Below are 14,022 nucleotides of genomic sequence, written 5' to 3'. Positions count from 1 at the left end.
CGACATACCTTGAACCTTCTGTTCACAATCATACAGCTAAAAACACACCCCTTATCTGGTGGACAGCATCCTTACTCAGGGCATAAACAATGTCTCAGTGGTATGCTCGTAACGCTCTTTGACGAATCTAGAGCGATGTGGAATAATCAAAGGATTCACCTGTTGTGAGCCATGGCCCCTCCCCCACAATCAGCAGTAGTAACCAATAGCATATTACACTCTGCACATCTGCATATAGTCAAGACCTAAATTTAGTGTTGTTTACTTAATGTTTAATAATTCTGCCTAGCATGTAAGCACTTTCTTCCAACACCGGTCTGAACCCTGTGCTTCGCAGTAAGAAACGTGATTCAGAAGAAAGATCATGATTGTATTTCATTTCCTCCTGTGTCCTCCACTGTGAAATGTTAATGTGAGCCGCTGTTCGAGTGACAGTAGAAGTTAATCTGTAAAAATGACTTGGCCATTTCAAGGGATGAACAAATCAAGTATCTGTCTTTTATGCCTAGGATCACTCTTTCCTCACCACGGCACTTTTGAAGTGATAAAAAACACAGACCTCGATTGGGATAAAAAGATTCCGGATGATTACTGTCCCTTGGATGTCCAAATACCCAGTGACCTGGAGGGATCTGCTTACTTAAAGGTTTGTCTGAGAGTATCTCCTGCACATGTCTTAATGCATCTTTTGTCTGTGCAAATGTAATCATTCTCTCTGTATCGATCTGCAGGTTTCAATCCAGAAGCAATCTCCTGACATTGGTGATCTTGGAACTATAAACCTCTTCAAACGGCCGCTTCCGAAATCCAAACCAGGTTCAATCATGCTTTGCTTATATATTGTTTTTATTTGCTTCTCAAGGTATACAATGTGCAGTTCATTGTAGTTCAATGGTACCCGTGTTACACCTGGAAATTTGACACTCCCTTTTGATCTCTAGTTTCTCCGACTTTTGTTTCTGCACACCACTGGAGAATAACTGGTTTGTCATTCATCTTTCAGCAATCCACAAGAAATTATCAATCGCAAAAGTCCATCTGTTCTATTCCTCCGCTATTCCTTTTCAATCCAAACAGACTAACCTGTACACCACTCAAATTAATTTCATATTCCCCCATACTATCTCCCCACTTATCCTGTTTGGGTTCCGGAGTAGGGTGCTACCTGCTGAAAAGCCCTTGAACACCTCATTAAGGGTAGCAAGCGCTATATAACTGCAAAGCCTTCTCTCTTCTATCTCTCCACTATCATTTTCAATACAAATAAAAGACTAACATTCCTACAGCTCAAATTAATTTAATATCTCCATATACTAATTCACCCCTAATCATTTTTGGGTTCCAGTTGAGGTGCTACTTGTTTCAAAAGCTCTTTGACACCTAATCAGGGGTAGTAAGCGCTATATAAATGCAATTACGTCTATCTGCTCAGGGTACCTAGCTTCTTTGTGAATGGCCTAAGCATACCGTGCAGCTTTTGGTGTCTTCCAGGGTAAATGATAACTAAGATCAGGCATGCCAACACTAGAACTGATAATTTCTTTCTCAGTTTACCTCCCCCTTGTAGCCGGCAAAACCTTTATTGAAATGCAGCAAAGCTGTGTAAGGTTCTCCCCTTAACTGAAATCTGGGCATTCTCTAGGTGAGGCGATGTTGGCTGAGCCTCTGTAGTGGTTGGGCAAGAGTTGTACTTAAAAGGAGGCAAAATCGCCCGCCTTTGTTGGCTCAAACATAACTCTTGGGCTGTCCTGCTCCCTCCTGTGCCAGACCTCACCACATGATTGCAGCTGCTGGTTGGAGTTGCATGACCGGGGCGTGCACCTCTATCCTTTCTCCGCCAGTACAAATTTGATCTTCATAATCTGAAAACCTGACACATCACTGACCACTGAGGTCTTAACGGTGGTGGCACACTTTGGGATTAAATGCCACCAAATTAACGTTGCGTTTGAACCCATGATATGCATGCTGCAACGTTCTATTGTCTCCCACTTATCTTTGCAGAGTGCAGGCAGCTGTCTCTATATGGCGCCCAAATGCTTGTTTTTATTTATAGCTTATACAATCGAGCATTGCAATAATATTTGGACAATAAATGTGTACCTAGTATACTCCTTTGTGTGACTAAAACTTATATGTTGAGTGATTTGGCTAAAGGGACCAGTGAAAATTCTAGGACTTTTACAGAGGCGTGTTGTAGCATATTGGACTGGTTTTTGTTTTTAGATAACCAGCTTGTGGAGCTCTAAGGCTCTTGAATATGACTTTACCATTCAACCTGGGAATCCATTGTTTTTGTTCTCTGATTTACTAAAAAGGAAATCTTGAACCACTGCAAATTTGAATGCCATCTGATAGTTATCTTAAATAAAGGTAAAGGTAGGACAAAAGCAATATGTTAAGTCCGTAAGTTTCCTGACAAAGGTCTTATGTAAATTATTGCCTGTATCTAATGTTAGTATTTTATTTGGGTTTAACAAGGAAACACAAGTCACCTCCTCACATATAAAACGGCTGCATAAACAAGCACTGGCGTTGCCAATAGGTCTCGCAGTAGGAAAGTTGGAGCTATTGGTTTTGTAAATGACATTTTATATTTATGTTTTGTGATTTACAATGCCAATACTTTTAACTTTAGCAAATGTGACACTTTTAGCATTTGTAATGCCACATGTTTTGTATTGACGAGACTTAGATGTATTGATATTACAAATAACAATGGCTTTTAATTTTTTAAAATAATTAATACTTAAATAAAAGTGATTGTAATTTATAATGGCAATGGTCCGAAGTAGATAAAATAGTGGAAAAATAGAAAAACTGTGGCACAGAAAACAGGGCAGAAATTCATATCTGGCGTTTGCATAACAAAATAAATCTCAGCATAATTGTTATGGAAAATTTTACCAAAACAAATATTTTGAAGGCAGGATAATAAAACCCACAATAAGTATTGGCGTTTTGATAGAGAACAGTGCGCTTTCACTGGAGGGACTTCCCATGGTTGGGGGGGAGGCAACCTTACTGCCCAGCAGCTGGCCGTAGCTTTGCAGACCTGACGCGAGTCACAGCCGCCAGGCCGTGAAGTGTGAAGCAGTGGGCGGAGAAGCAGATCCCTTTGAAGCTCTCGGAGGCAAAGGGAGGCGCCGTCCAAACGTGGACAATGACGTGAAGATCTGAGGAAATATTAAAATATAAGGAAATGATGGTGAAGAATCACTAGTGTTTAGTAGACCAATTTAAAAAATGATGAGATACATTAAACTGAAAAATCACTGTATTTGATTTATTTTCGATATCCAGCATGTTGGAAAACAAGTTAATTGAATTATACAAAGTCTCTGCATGTTATCTGCACAGAGTTATTATGCAAGCGGGGGATGCTCAACCCAACCTACAAATGAGCGGAACTGATATTAAAACGACTTCATAGCTCTCAAACGTTCACAACCGCTTGGGAATGCGAGTCAGGCTCCAGGTCCTTGAACAGTGATGATGCAGCAGGCAGTGACATCACATAACCACTGACATGACTCAACCGGAAGTGGTATTGCATGACCATAGATGCTGTTATGTTTTGTGTTGCTGGGTTCACTTCACCCTGTTAAATAATCAAAGGGGTGTTTTATGAGTGGTCCCTCCCCGTCAGGATGGGGAATGGTTGTGGCTGTGACGTAGGGACATGAGATAACAAGGGGTTCGGCTACTCTGGACCGAGGCCTTAGCTGGCTGGCACGCTTCTGCTCTGCTCCTTCCTCATTTTCCTCTACTGTTGCAAATTAAATGTGACAACAGGGGACTTTTGTTACTCATTGCTCAGGCATGACCTGATTATACAAACTCTACTTCTCCTCCACCCTCACCTGAAACACCCACAGTTCAGCTCATTCAGGCCGGCGCCAACATTGTAAGGAGTGAGATGTAAGGGAAATTAAGGAAGGAGAGAAGGAGGTTGAACAGGGGAGCCTGAATAAGGGAAAAAATAATGATTAATTGCAGTGGGGACTGACACGCTGAAAGACAATTCAGATGGAGACAGCGTCCTTATCTGTATGCTGACAACTCCATGCGCCCCTCTGGAGGTCAGCGCCCAGACATAGGTACAGCCAGCCCATTATTAGCTGGCCCCGGTTGTCCACTGCCTACGCGGACCGTTCGAAAATTCAACCCAAGGTTCTTTTCCCGTTATTGTTTTTGTTAACGAAGACGTTCGCCTCTATGATGTCTATACTTCCGGATCGCCTGGCAGCTAACCGACTGGCCGAACACATTGTAGAGGAAGGCGTAATATGTAAGACCAGGTAGCATTGGAGCATTGTCGGCATCTCAGCCAATAAAAGTGCGTCGGTCAGAATAGCGAAGCATTTATTGGCTGCAGAGAGCAAATGCCTTTGATGAATACAAACCCTGTTCTAGAGCAACACAAGTTTAATGCGGTGGGTGAACCGATGTTGAGTTAATCGGGATCCTGTCTGTAAAATGAAAGCTGCACCTTCTCAGCTGGTGGCAGCCTGGATATGGACAGTTAAGAGAGCTGGGTCGACCCTGGAAGTTTCAGACTGCCTGACTGTAGGATCCCGGTCACGGGTAACTCTGCTCGAAGACTCTGGTGGGATCTAGTTTTGTTATAAACGAGAGCATGTCCGAGTGGAGTATCCGTTTCCTCTGTCAAAGATACGTCCTCGAATAAAAATCCCATACATTAAAAACCCCAACACATGAAAAGAAGAAAAAGATGCGAGCACAGTGTGAGGGTGAGGGGGCAGGATTACAAACGCCACGGGAGAGGGGAGCAATTGGAGTGCGGCGGAAGCATCAAAGGGCTGGGAGAGGAGGAAAGGTGGGAGGGAACACGGCCTGGGGGAAGCTGGCTGGGGAGGGGGGATGAGAAATCCAAGTAAGGCTGTGTGCGGGGAGAGAGAGGGGAGGTGCTGGAGCGGGGGAACAAATGGCCGTGAAAGTTTATGGCCCAAAAGCGCGTGCCTGTGGCCACGTGAACTCGAAGAAAACCGCACGAAAAAACCCATGGTTTCACGAGTATTTTGAGCACTTGAATTCTCGCCATTTCCCATTCCTTCGGAATGGAAAAGGCGAGACCTAAAAACTGCCAATTTACCATGGCACCCCAACCCTCCTCCCTCTAACAGATTATCAATGTAGCTCACACTGTCATGTCAAATGATCAAGACCCAGCAAACGGGCATAGGCCCACTGTCTGGAGCTTCTCAGTGCCCCCACCCCTTTCCGTGGGGTGAAAACGGTTTCTGAGCAATCTACCCCTTCTCCTTTCTCCATGACTTGAACTGGTTTCCCTCGTTACCTTGTGTAGTATAAGGATGCAGGAGCCAGGGCATAAACAACGATGAAAAGGATGTGATGTTTGAATGCGCACTCAACTCTATTACACACTTTCATCGTAGTGCGTAAGGTATCTGAAACTTAGCACACAGCTGGTCATTCCTTTTTACGAAGCCATGCTACATCCCATGGTACCTTTCTCATTTTTGCAGGTTTCATAAGTATCCAGTACTTCTCTGTCTCAGTTAGAGACCATTCAGACTGAGCTGCCAGATTTTACTTGTCCAAGTCTGGGAGGGCCAGACGCCTCTGATTCTCTACTTGCCCCCAGGACCATCTTTAATAGTCGAGATTTACTATTTTCCCCTTAGGAATATGTTGATTGCTCTTTGTGATTGTTTGGAACAAATAGGAATATGTATTTTAAGAGGCGTATGGTGTGAAATGAAAATGTATTTCACGTTAATTAAAATAAAATGAGTCCTGTTTTATTGCCTTTTTTAAAATTATGAATAGTACTTTTAAGATTTGCTAAGAATATTCTATTGTGAGTTGTTGGTGAAAAGATACGAATATTGATGTTTTTTTTTGTAGCCCTAAACAGTGTTTAGGATTTTTTTCTGTTGAAGTATTGCTTTATGAGGTACTTCGTCCCTTCTGTTATCTGTGCTTGGGTGCTTTACTGCTTATTTGTTACTGAAATGACAACTGATAAGCTTTGCAACTATAGTATTTTTCAAACTAAACAAGAATTAAGTTATAGAATGGGTGGATTTAGGAAAGTGAAGTTCAGGATTAAGGTGCATTTGACCTGTTCTAGGGTTTCAGCACTGACAATGTCAGCATTCTGCATCACAAAAGGTTTAAACATAATGTTATGTTGAAAGTTGAAGTTGAAAGAAGAAGGTGTTGCACCCCAGGATTGAGGAATTTGATTTCTTTTTGTACCTCAAAATTTCCAGATCTTAAGAATAGTGGGTGATAGCTGTGCCACTGATGAGGACCCTGTAAGGGGCAGCAAACACCTTTACAGGTGAGGAGGAATCATCTGAATAAACGACGTGAGGAAGAGCCCACAAAAAAATAGAGTAAACCTGGTAAAAGAAGGGGCACTGCGTAGCCGCTGGGCAGATGATATCCTCAAGCTACAGGATTCTCAACTGACTAGAATAAAATATGTGGAACCCCAGCTTTGAGTGTGTCTGAAAAGTGCCAGAATCCAGTGGATTAGCAGTAGTACAGGTGGGATATCGTGGTGCAAGTGCTAACTACTGGCTGCTGCTGTACACCCCAGAACAGTGACTACCGCCCAGGAGGATAGGTCTCTGACGGTGAAGGATGAACTCACTGAGACGTTTCGGCTCAGTCTCAGAACACCGGTTTCTTAATCTGGCTCCACATTTTAACCCACACTGTTTTATCTCCTCGCTGGGTGTCCTATCCTGTGGGATTCTGGGCAGCTCTTCCATTCATTCCGAATACCGAGGTGTGTGGCACCTGGTGTGTGCTGCCATACAAGTGCCAGTATTTAAGGTCCCTCAGACGACCATACTATGGGGGGGAGAATTATCGGACTTACGACAAGGAAGAGAAATAAAGCTTAAGTGTGCCTTGTAAGAGGAAATCTACAATTTAAGTATATTCATTATCAGTTGCTGAACATCAGTGTCTAATTTTTTACTTTGTTTACTCTTCTAGTTTTTAGCCTTACTTATATTTCTCATGTACTTTCCTTTGGGCTCCTCTTCATCTGTAGTATGATTAGAGTGTGAAAAACGATCTGGAGACTTTCGCTTGACTTGACAGGAAACCACTTTTACGACTATGAAACTGGCAGTCTGCATACTTCCAGTTTTTATTCAGAGTTTCTGGTTGTGAAAGAAAAACCATTAAGTTTAACCAGGATAGTTCCATTCACAGTCTCTTGTGCAGCTACACAATTCTGTACCATATTCAACCGGATCGTAACTTTACGGAATCTATTCTGTGTGTTGTTCTTATGGTGTTAGATTTTCTGAATGACATTACACTTGGTTGGCTTGATTTTTGCTTGTAAAGATGACACCAATCTGCAACAAGTTAAGTGATAAAAAAAATGGATTAGTGTCCATGATAATACGCAATCCTTGTGTTTTCAGGAGCGCCTCATTGGCAGACAAAGCTGGAAGCAGCTCAGAATGTCCTCCTTTGTAAGGAGATCTTTGCACAGCTCTCGCGGGAAGCTGTACAGATTAAATCCCAAATCCCTCACATTGTTGTGAAGAATCAGATCATCTCGCAGCCTTTTCCAGGTAAGAATACGGTTTCCTATGTTTGGATGTCCGTGTCTGCACATGTATACCAATGCTTTTAGATGCATAGAACATAAAATGTGTTTGAATTCCCATTAATGAGTTAGTTTCATTCATGTGTGTGTTGTAATATTTAACAGTAGGTGTCGACAACTCCAGTTATAGGTATATCACTTGTTTGTACATGTAAACATGTTTGACGAATATGCACAAAATGTTACCATGCAGTACTTAACATTTTTTTTAAAGTTTAAGAACGCTTTATTGAAATAATTACATCAAGAAGGTACAACTTAACAAAACATGTCTGATATCAGATAAAAGTGTAGTAAAATATAACCATGCTGAGAAATGCAAAGCAGTTGAAGCATTGAAAATAATTCCATATTGCATTTAAAGGACTACAGATCAATGAAGAAAAGCTTAAGAAACAAGTATCACATTGTGAATTGCATTTTGTAGTTTTACTGTAAAGGATAAAAAAGGTTTCTTAGGTCGAGTCTAGCTCAGTACGCATGCGCTGCTCTAGGAGAGGGTAACTTGGAATTACTCCAGACATTCTGAAAGCTCACTCTGAAACTCATGCATGTGGTTGTCGCATTCCATTGGACTTTGCGGGTGGCTTTCAAAAATGAAAGCACGCAATTGGCCAAAGGCGGGTGCATGTCCCACCTTTTCTGTAAATGTTCTCTCCCATTGCCTACAGCTGTCGGAAGCGAGCAGCGTTGAGCAGGGTGCCAACTGCATTCCTTTCTGGATCATTAAACACAGTGCGGTTTCGCGCAGCTGGAACCGGAAAACTTGTTTATTTTATTTCACCCCTGCCAGCGTTACATGCTCCTCAGGTCACGGTTTCGGAACCAAACTCTCTCTCGACGTTTCACTCTTCTTCCCTTTTTCCAACTCCCATTCAGCTTTTCATGTTTTTGTTTGTATGCAAATAAATGTAGTGAAGCATCCCCACTTATCTTGAAGTCTTACCTACATTGGTGCACATATACTCATGCGCGCCGACAAGATGTTTTGTTTACAGAGCAATGCTCCTTCCATTTTAAATCGACGCTCCTGTAAGGATTCTTTAACCAGCATCTCAACAAACTTTACTATTATCACTGAGAAAAGTAATTTTTACACCAATCAAATTAACCTTGCTCAAGATTCGACCAAACAACTTTTCCAGGTAGTGACGCAACTCTCTGGACAAACTACATCTACCCCAGTCACGTATACCCAAGAACTATGTAACTCTTTGGCTAATCACTTCCAAAAAAAAGTCACTGACATCTTCTCCCAATTCGAAGCTCATGCTAATAACACTGGACATTCTCACTCTGTCTCTAACGACCGTCTTCCTTCTGCCTCGAATTCTTCCATTCCCCCGCGATCAATCCCTTCTAACTCCTTTCAGGAGTTCTCCCAGATCTCCTCTGATCTTGTGTCCCAACTTTTAAACACCACAAACTCCGGTTCCCCAGAAGACCCATGCCCCCCCTCTATCCTAAAAAACTTTCCTGAAATCCTTTGTCCTATACTCACTGAGATATTCAATGCCATGTTCCTGTCCACGACCTTCCCCTCCATCTGGAAAAGAGCCATCGTCAAGCCTCTTATTAAAAAAAGCTCACTTGACCCTACGTTAGTTGCCAACTACCGTCCAATCGCTTGCCTCCCGCTCCCCGCCAAGATTGTAGAAAAAATCATGAATAGACAAATCTCCGACTTCATAGAGCACAACAACTGTTTGGACGAGACACAATTTGGCTTTCGAAAAGGACACGGGACGGAAACTGCACTCATCAGGGCCACGGAGGAAATTAGAAAGTCTTTGGATGGTGGAGGTTCGGCGGTGCTTATTTTACTGGACCTGTCTGCGGCCTTCGACACGGTCGATCACTCCACCTTGATCGGCCGTGTCGAATCGGCCGGCATCACGGGCTCGGCGAAGGACCTCATCGCCTCATTTCTTACCAATCGAATTCAATCTGTTACCTTCGGTAATTTCAGTTCACCTTCTTTCACTCTTCCTTGTGGTGTACCCCAGGGATCCTCGCTAAGTCCGACATTATTCAACATCTATGTGTCGGACTTGGCGAGGACCATAAAAATCCATCACCTGGCGGTTACATCTTATGCCGACGATACCCAGATTGTCCTAGCCATAAATAACAAGCATTTACAATGCAATGGTTTTGCCTTTGTTAAAGTTAGAGCGATTGGCATTGCTCTTGACATTATTTTTATTTATGTTTTTTTTTTAACATCAATAAATGGCATTGAATTGACCCTTTGTAACCGAATATGAAACTGGGTTAGTGGCAGAACAGTCACCTGAGAGGGGCTGCAGCAGGGGAGGTGATTGGGGGAGGGGAGAGGGGTTGAGGGGAGATGGGTGGGTGGGGTGAACATGCAAAAACTAGAGGTGGGCTAGAAGGTTCGACCCAGATGCCCTGTTCTGGTTCGGCTCGAGGTCCTCTGGCAGTCTCGAGCCAAAAGCAAGCAGAGCCGAGAAGCAGGTGCTACTGCTGGGTGGAGAAACTAAGAAGAGAGGGCGAAAGGCAGAGCAAAGGAGCCTCAGTGAAGCATTCTAGAGCCAAAGAGAGAGAGAGAGTGCGGAAGAGAAAGAGACAAAAAGAGAGACAGAGGAGGAGGGAGAAAACGAGGGGGCGAAAAGAGAGAGTAGCAGACTAAGGAGAGAGAAACTGGCTGAGCGAAGGATGGAAAGAGCAAGGAAGAGAGACAAAAAGAGAGACAGAGGAGGAGGGAGATAACGAGGGGGGCGAAAAGAGAGAGTAGCAGACTAAGGAGAGAGAAAGTGACAGAGAGCAAAGGATGGAAAGAGCAAGGAAGAGAAAGACAAAAAGAGAGACAGAGAGGAGGGAGATAACGAGGGGGCGGAGAGAGAAAGTGACAGAGAGCGAAGGATGGAAAGAGCAAGGAAGAGAAAGAGACAAAAGAAGAGACCGAGGAGGTAGAAAACGAAGGAGGGGTGAAAAGAGAGAGAAACGGACCGAGGAGGGAGAAACTGACAGAGAGCGAAGGATGGAAAGAGCAAGGAAGAGAAAGCCGAGGCAGAGAGCGAGATGGAGCGAGGGTGATGGCTTAGCTCGTTTTGGCTGCTAGAGCCAGGCCCCTTACCCAAGTCTTCTCTGGCCTGCCCACTGTTACCAACGACTCGTAAAGGCCTCAAAATCACAACGTAGTTTGTGTACACAAACACTTTGTATGAGTCTTTCCACTATAAAAACGCATTTAAATGTGATCATAAAGTTAATGTTTCCACAGCAGGAGTGTCATTTTTGTAACCAGGGGGTTTCTGGGAGCTATGTGTGGACAAATGACATCAAGTGAGATGAGTGAGTGTCTGTAATCCTAGGCTGGTTTGTGCAAAACACAATCAGTTGTCACTACTCCAACATGATGCACCTCAAACGATCCGATCCGAGTGCGTGCGTAATCACGTGTATATGTGACTTGTTACTGAGTGCACCACGGGTGGATGGATGTGCGGTGCTCCTGCTTGCACCATTGAAAGACGTGAGTTGTTACTATGTGCACGACGGGTGGCTGTGTGGTGCTCTTGCGTGCAGACTGTTACTGAGTGCACCACGGGTGGATGGATGTGCGGTGCTCCTGCTTGCACCATTGAAAGACGTGAGTTGTTACTATGTGCACGACGGGTGGCTGTGCGGTGCTCTTGCGTGCAGACTGTTATTGAGTGCACCACGGGTGGATGGATGTGCGGTGCTCCTGCTTGCACCATTGAAAGACGTGAGTTGTTACTATGTGCACAACGGGTGGCTGTGCGGTGCTCTTGAGTGCAGACTGTTACTGAGTGCACCACGGGTGGATGGATGTGCGGTGCTCCTGCTTGCACCATTGAAAGACGTGAGTTGTTACTATGTGCACGACGGGTGGCTGTGCGGTGCTCTTGAGGGCAGACTGTTACTGAGTGCACCACGGGTGGATGGATGTGCGGTGCTCCTGCTTGCACCATTGAAAGACGTGAGTTGTTACTATGTGCACGACGGGTGGCTGTGCGGTGCTCTTGAGTGCAGACTGTTACTGAGTGCACCACGGGTGGATGGATGTGCGGTGCTCCTGCTTGCACCATTGAAAGACGTGAGCTGTTACTATGTGCACGACGGGTGGCTGTGCGGTGCTCTTGCGTGCACCGTGGCAGACTGTTACTGAGTGCACCACGGGCTGGCGTGACTGCTACTGAGAGGACCAATGGCCGGGCAGAGATGAAGTGTCACTGAGTGCACCCAGGTATGTGTGCGGTGCTCTAGAGAGCACGACGGGTAGACGTGAGCTGTAGAGGTGTTCATCCCAGGTGGACGTGAAGTTTTCTTTTACTCACCACGGGCAGATATGATGTATTTTAATGATCCCTATCTACACCACGAGTAAACATGAGGTGTTGTAGTGTTTGCAAGACCAGACTTACCTCGCTCCCAGTGTAGACACAAATGTAGTTGAACCGTTATCACCGCACAGACGGGTAAACAAGGCAGGGACAGGAGCTGTCTAACGGATTCCCGCCTGGCCCCAAAACTATAACCCTGCAATTAATGTACCTCCTTTGTAATAAGTCGCGCGGCTGTTGCACGGGGTGTGTTCACCTGGTTCGTGAATCCGCACTCAGAGGCGACGCGGTGCCCCTGTGTGCACTACCTGCTAAGCCCCCGTGCCTTCAAAGACAGCCCCCGTGTGGAGTCAATGGAGAGAAACAATCGCCGCACTAATTAACATTCCTGATACCGCGCTCCGCGCGCCTGTCACGACAGATTCTGTGATATCACGTGATTGGTGATTTTATAGGGACGGTATGGGGTCTTCTTGAAGGCATGAAAAGGCAGCTCTCTCAGACCTCATTAACTGGGCAGCTCCTTCTCTCACGCTCAATTAGACCTCAAAAGGCCCCATTTGTCCAATTTGCACACTTGGTTACAGAGAAGAGGATGGGGGCTTTGCTTATGGGACACTTGCCTGGGCCGGAATGAATGCAGGACACCCCTCTAGCTCGCTGTGGTGTGACTGCTGCCGGGGGTGTGTCCGGACTGTTCCTCTGGATGGGGGGGCGCTCACATGACCCGTCCCCCTCCCTCCACTCAAAGGCTGATAATCTCCTCAGCTCTCTTATCTCAGCCTCTTTCAGAAGTCGAGAAAGATCCCATTGGCAAACCGAGGAGGGAGGCACCGCGCCTCCTCTTAAAGGGACCGGCCGGGTGAAATGCGGAGCCGTTGACAATCATCCACCCATCTGCAAACAGCAAGGAACTGCTGAAATGGGCGTTTCAGTGAGCGAGGACAATGAAACATAAACAAAAGTAATAACCACACAAAAGAAACAAAGGCCCGGACTGCCGAGCGCCCAGAAACCAGGGGGAGTGTAAGTGATGCTTTCCGCACTGATTCTGCCCCAGCCCTGCTGGCCACTCCCCTTTTAGAGACTCACCCCACCTTTTTTTTATCCCAACAAAGTCGTGTATAGTAAAAACCATTTTAAACGAGTAAAAGTTCCTCTTAATAACACGAGTCATAGTCATATGCAGTAAAGCGCCACATGGTGGCGCTTTAAGGTAACATATCAAACAGTCACTTATGGAGTGCATTCTTTTACTAGTGGGCGGCATGTTCTAGGGAGAAGAAAAGGCAATACACTTTCCGCTGTGAACGGACCAACGAGCTCCAGAAAAAAAATGTTTTTCGGCGCTTCTTGCAAGAAATAAGATATCGAGGGATACATGCTGGAAACAATCATACTTCACGCAACTGCTGTTCAGCCCGACAGTTATCCTCCTGTGAGATGGCTGAGGGTTTCAGATGAAATGCGGAGAGCACCAACTAAACCGAGGCAGCGGTAGGGGGGCGGGAACGGGGCACAGGAAGGCGGGTGCCGGCAATGCCGGCTGTTCATCGAGAGGGACGGGTCGAGGGGGGCGGGAGAGGAATAAGATATCGAGGGATACATGCTGGAAACAATCACAGTAATTTTATTAAATGCACCTCGGCTCACCCTTACAGCAGGAAGGCGGGTGCCGGCAATGCCGGCTGTTCATCGAGGGGGGCGGGAGAGGACACGGACGGCGGGAGACACCGGAGCAGGAAGGCGGGTGCCGGCAATGCCGGAACAGATTCGGGGGCGTTCCCGGCTTTCGCCTGACGTCGCGTGACGTCGGCAAAATGCCAAAGAATCTCGGGAACGCCCCCGTGTCTCCTCCGGCATTGACGGACAGGCCCGTCTTCCAATGGCTAGTCTCCATTTATGGAGCTAGCCAATGAAAGACGGAGGCCGTTCCTGTCTCCCATATAGATCTCAAGAGGTTTTTGCCTGCGCAAAAAAGATGCGCAGAGCGCATCTTTTTCGCGAGGCAAAACCTAAAAACGGAGATGAAGTGGCCTCCAACTTCAATCTGGGAATGCTGGCTAT

General features: G+C 45.5%; 1 protein-coding gene across 1 annotated transcript in view; it reads left to right on the top strand.

The window, feature by feature from the left end:
* The window catches only part of MED17 (mediator complex subunit 17), a 113,208-nt gene that overhangs the window by 24,087 nt on the left and 75,099 nt on the right, over positions 1–14,022 (top strand). The window contains exons 4-6 of the mRNA XM_086935312.1: positions 510–646; positions 732–816; positions 7,437–7,589. Coding sequence (XP_086791438.1) covers positions 510–646; positions 732–816; positions 7,437–7,589 — 375 coding nt within the window. The remainder of the gene's footprint in view (positions 1–509; positions 647–731; positions 817–7,436; positions 7,590–14,022) is intronic.

Source organism: Lissotriton vulgaris, chromosome 8, assembly GCF_964263255.1.
Source record: "Lissotriton vulgaris chromosome 8, aLisVul1.2, whole genome shotgun sequence".
In the NCBI taxonomy this organism is placed as follows: Eukaryota; Metazoa; Chordata; class Amphibia; order Caudata; family Salamandridae; genus Lissotriton; species Lissotriton vulgaris.
The sequence above is the reverse complement of the archived record's forward strand: the minus strand, read 5'-3'. Positions and strand labels throughout refer to the sequence as shown.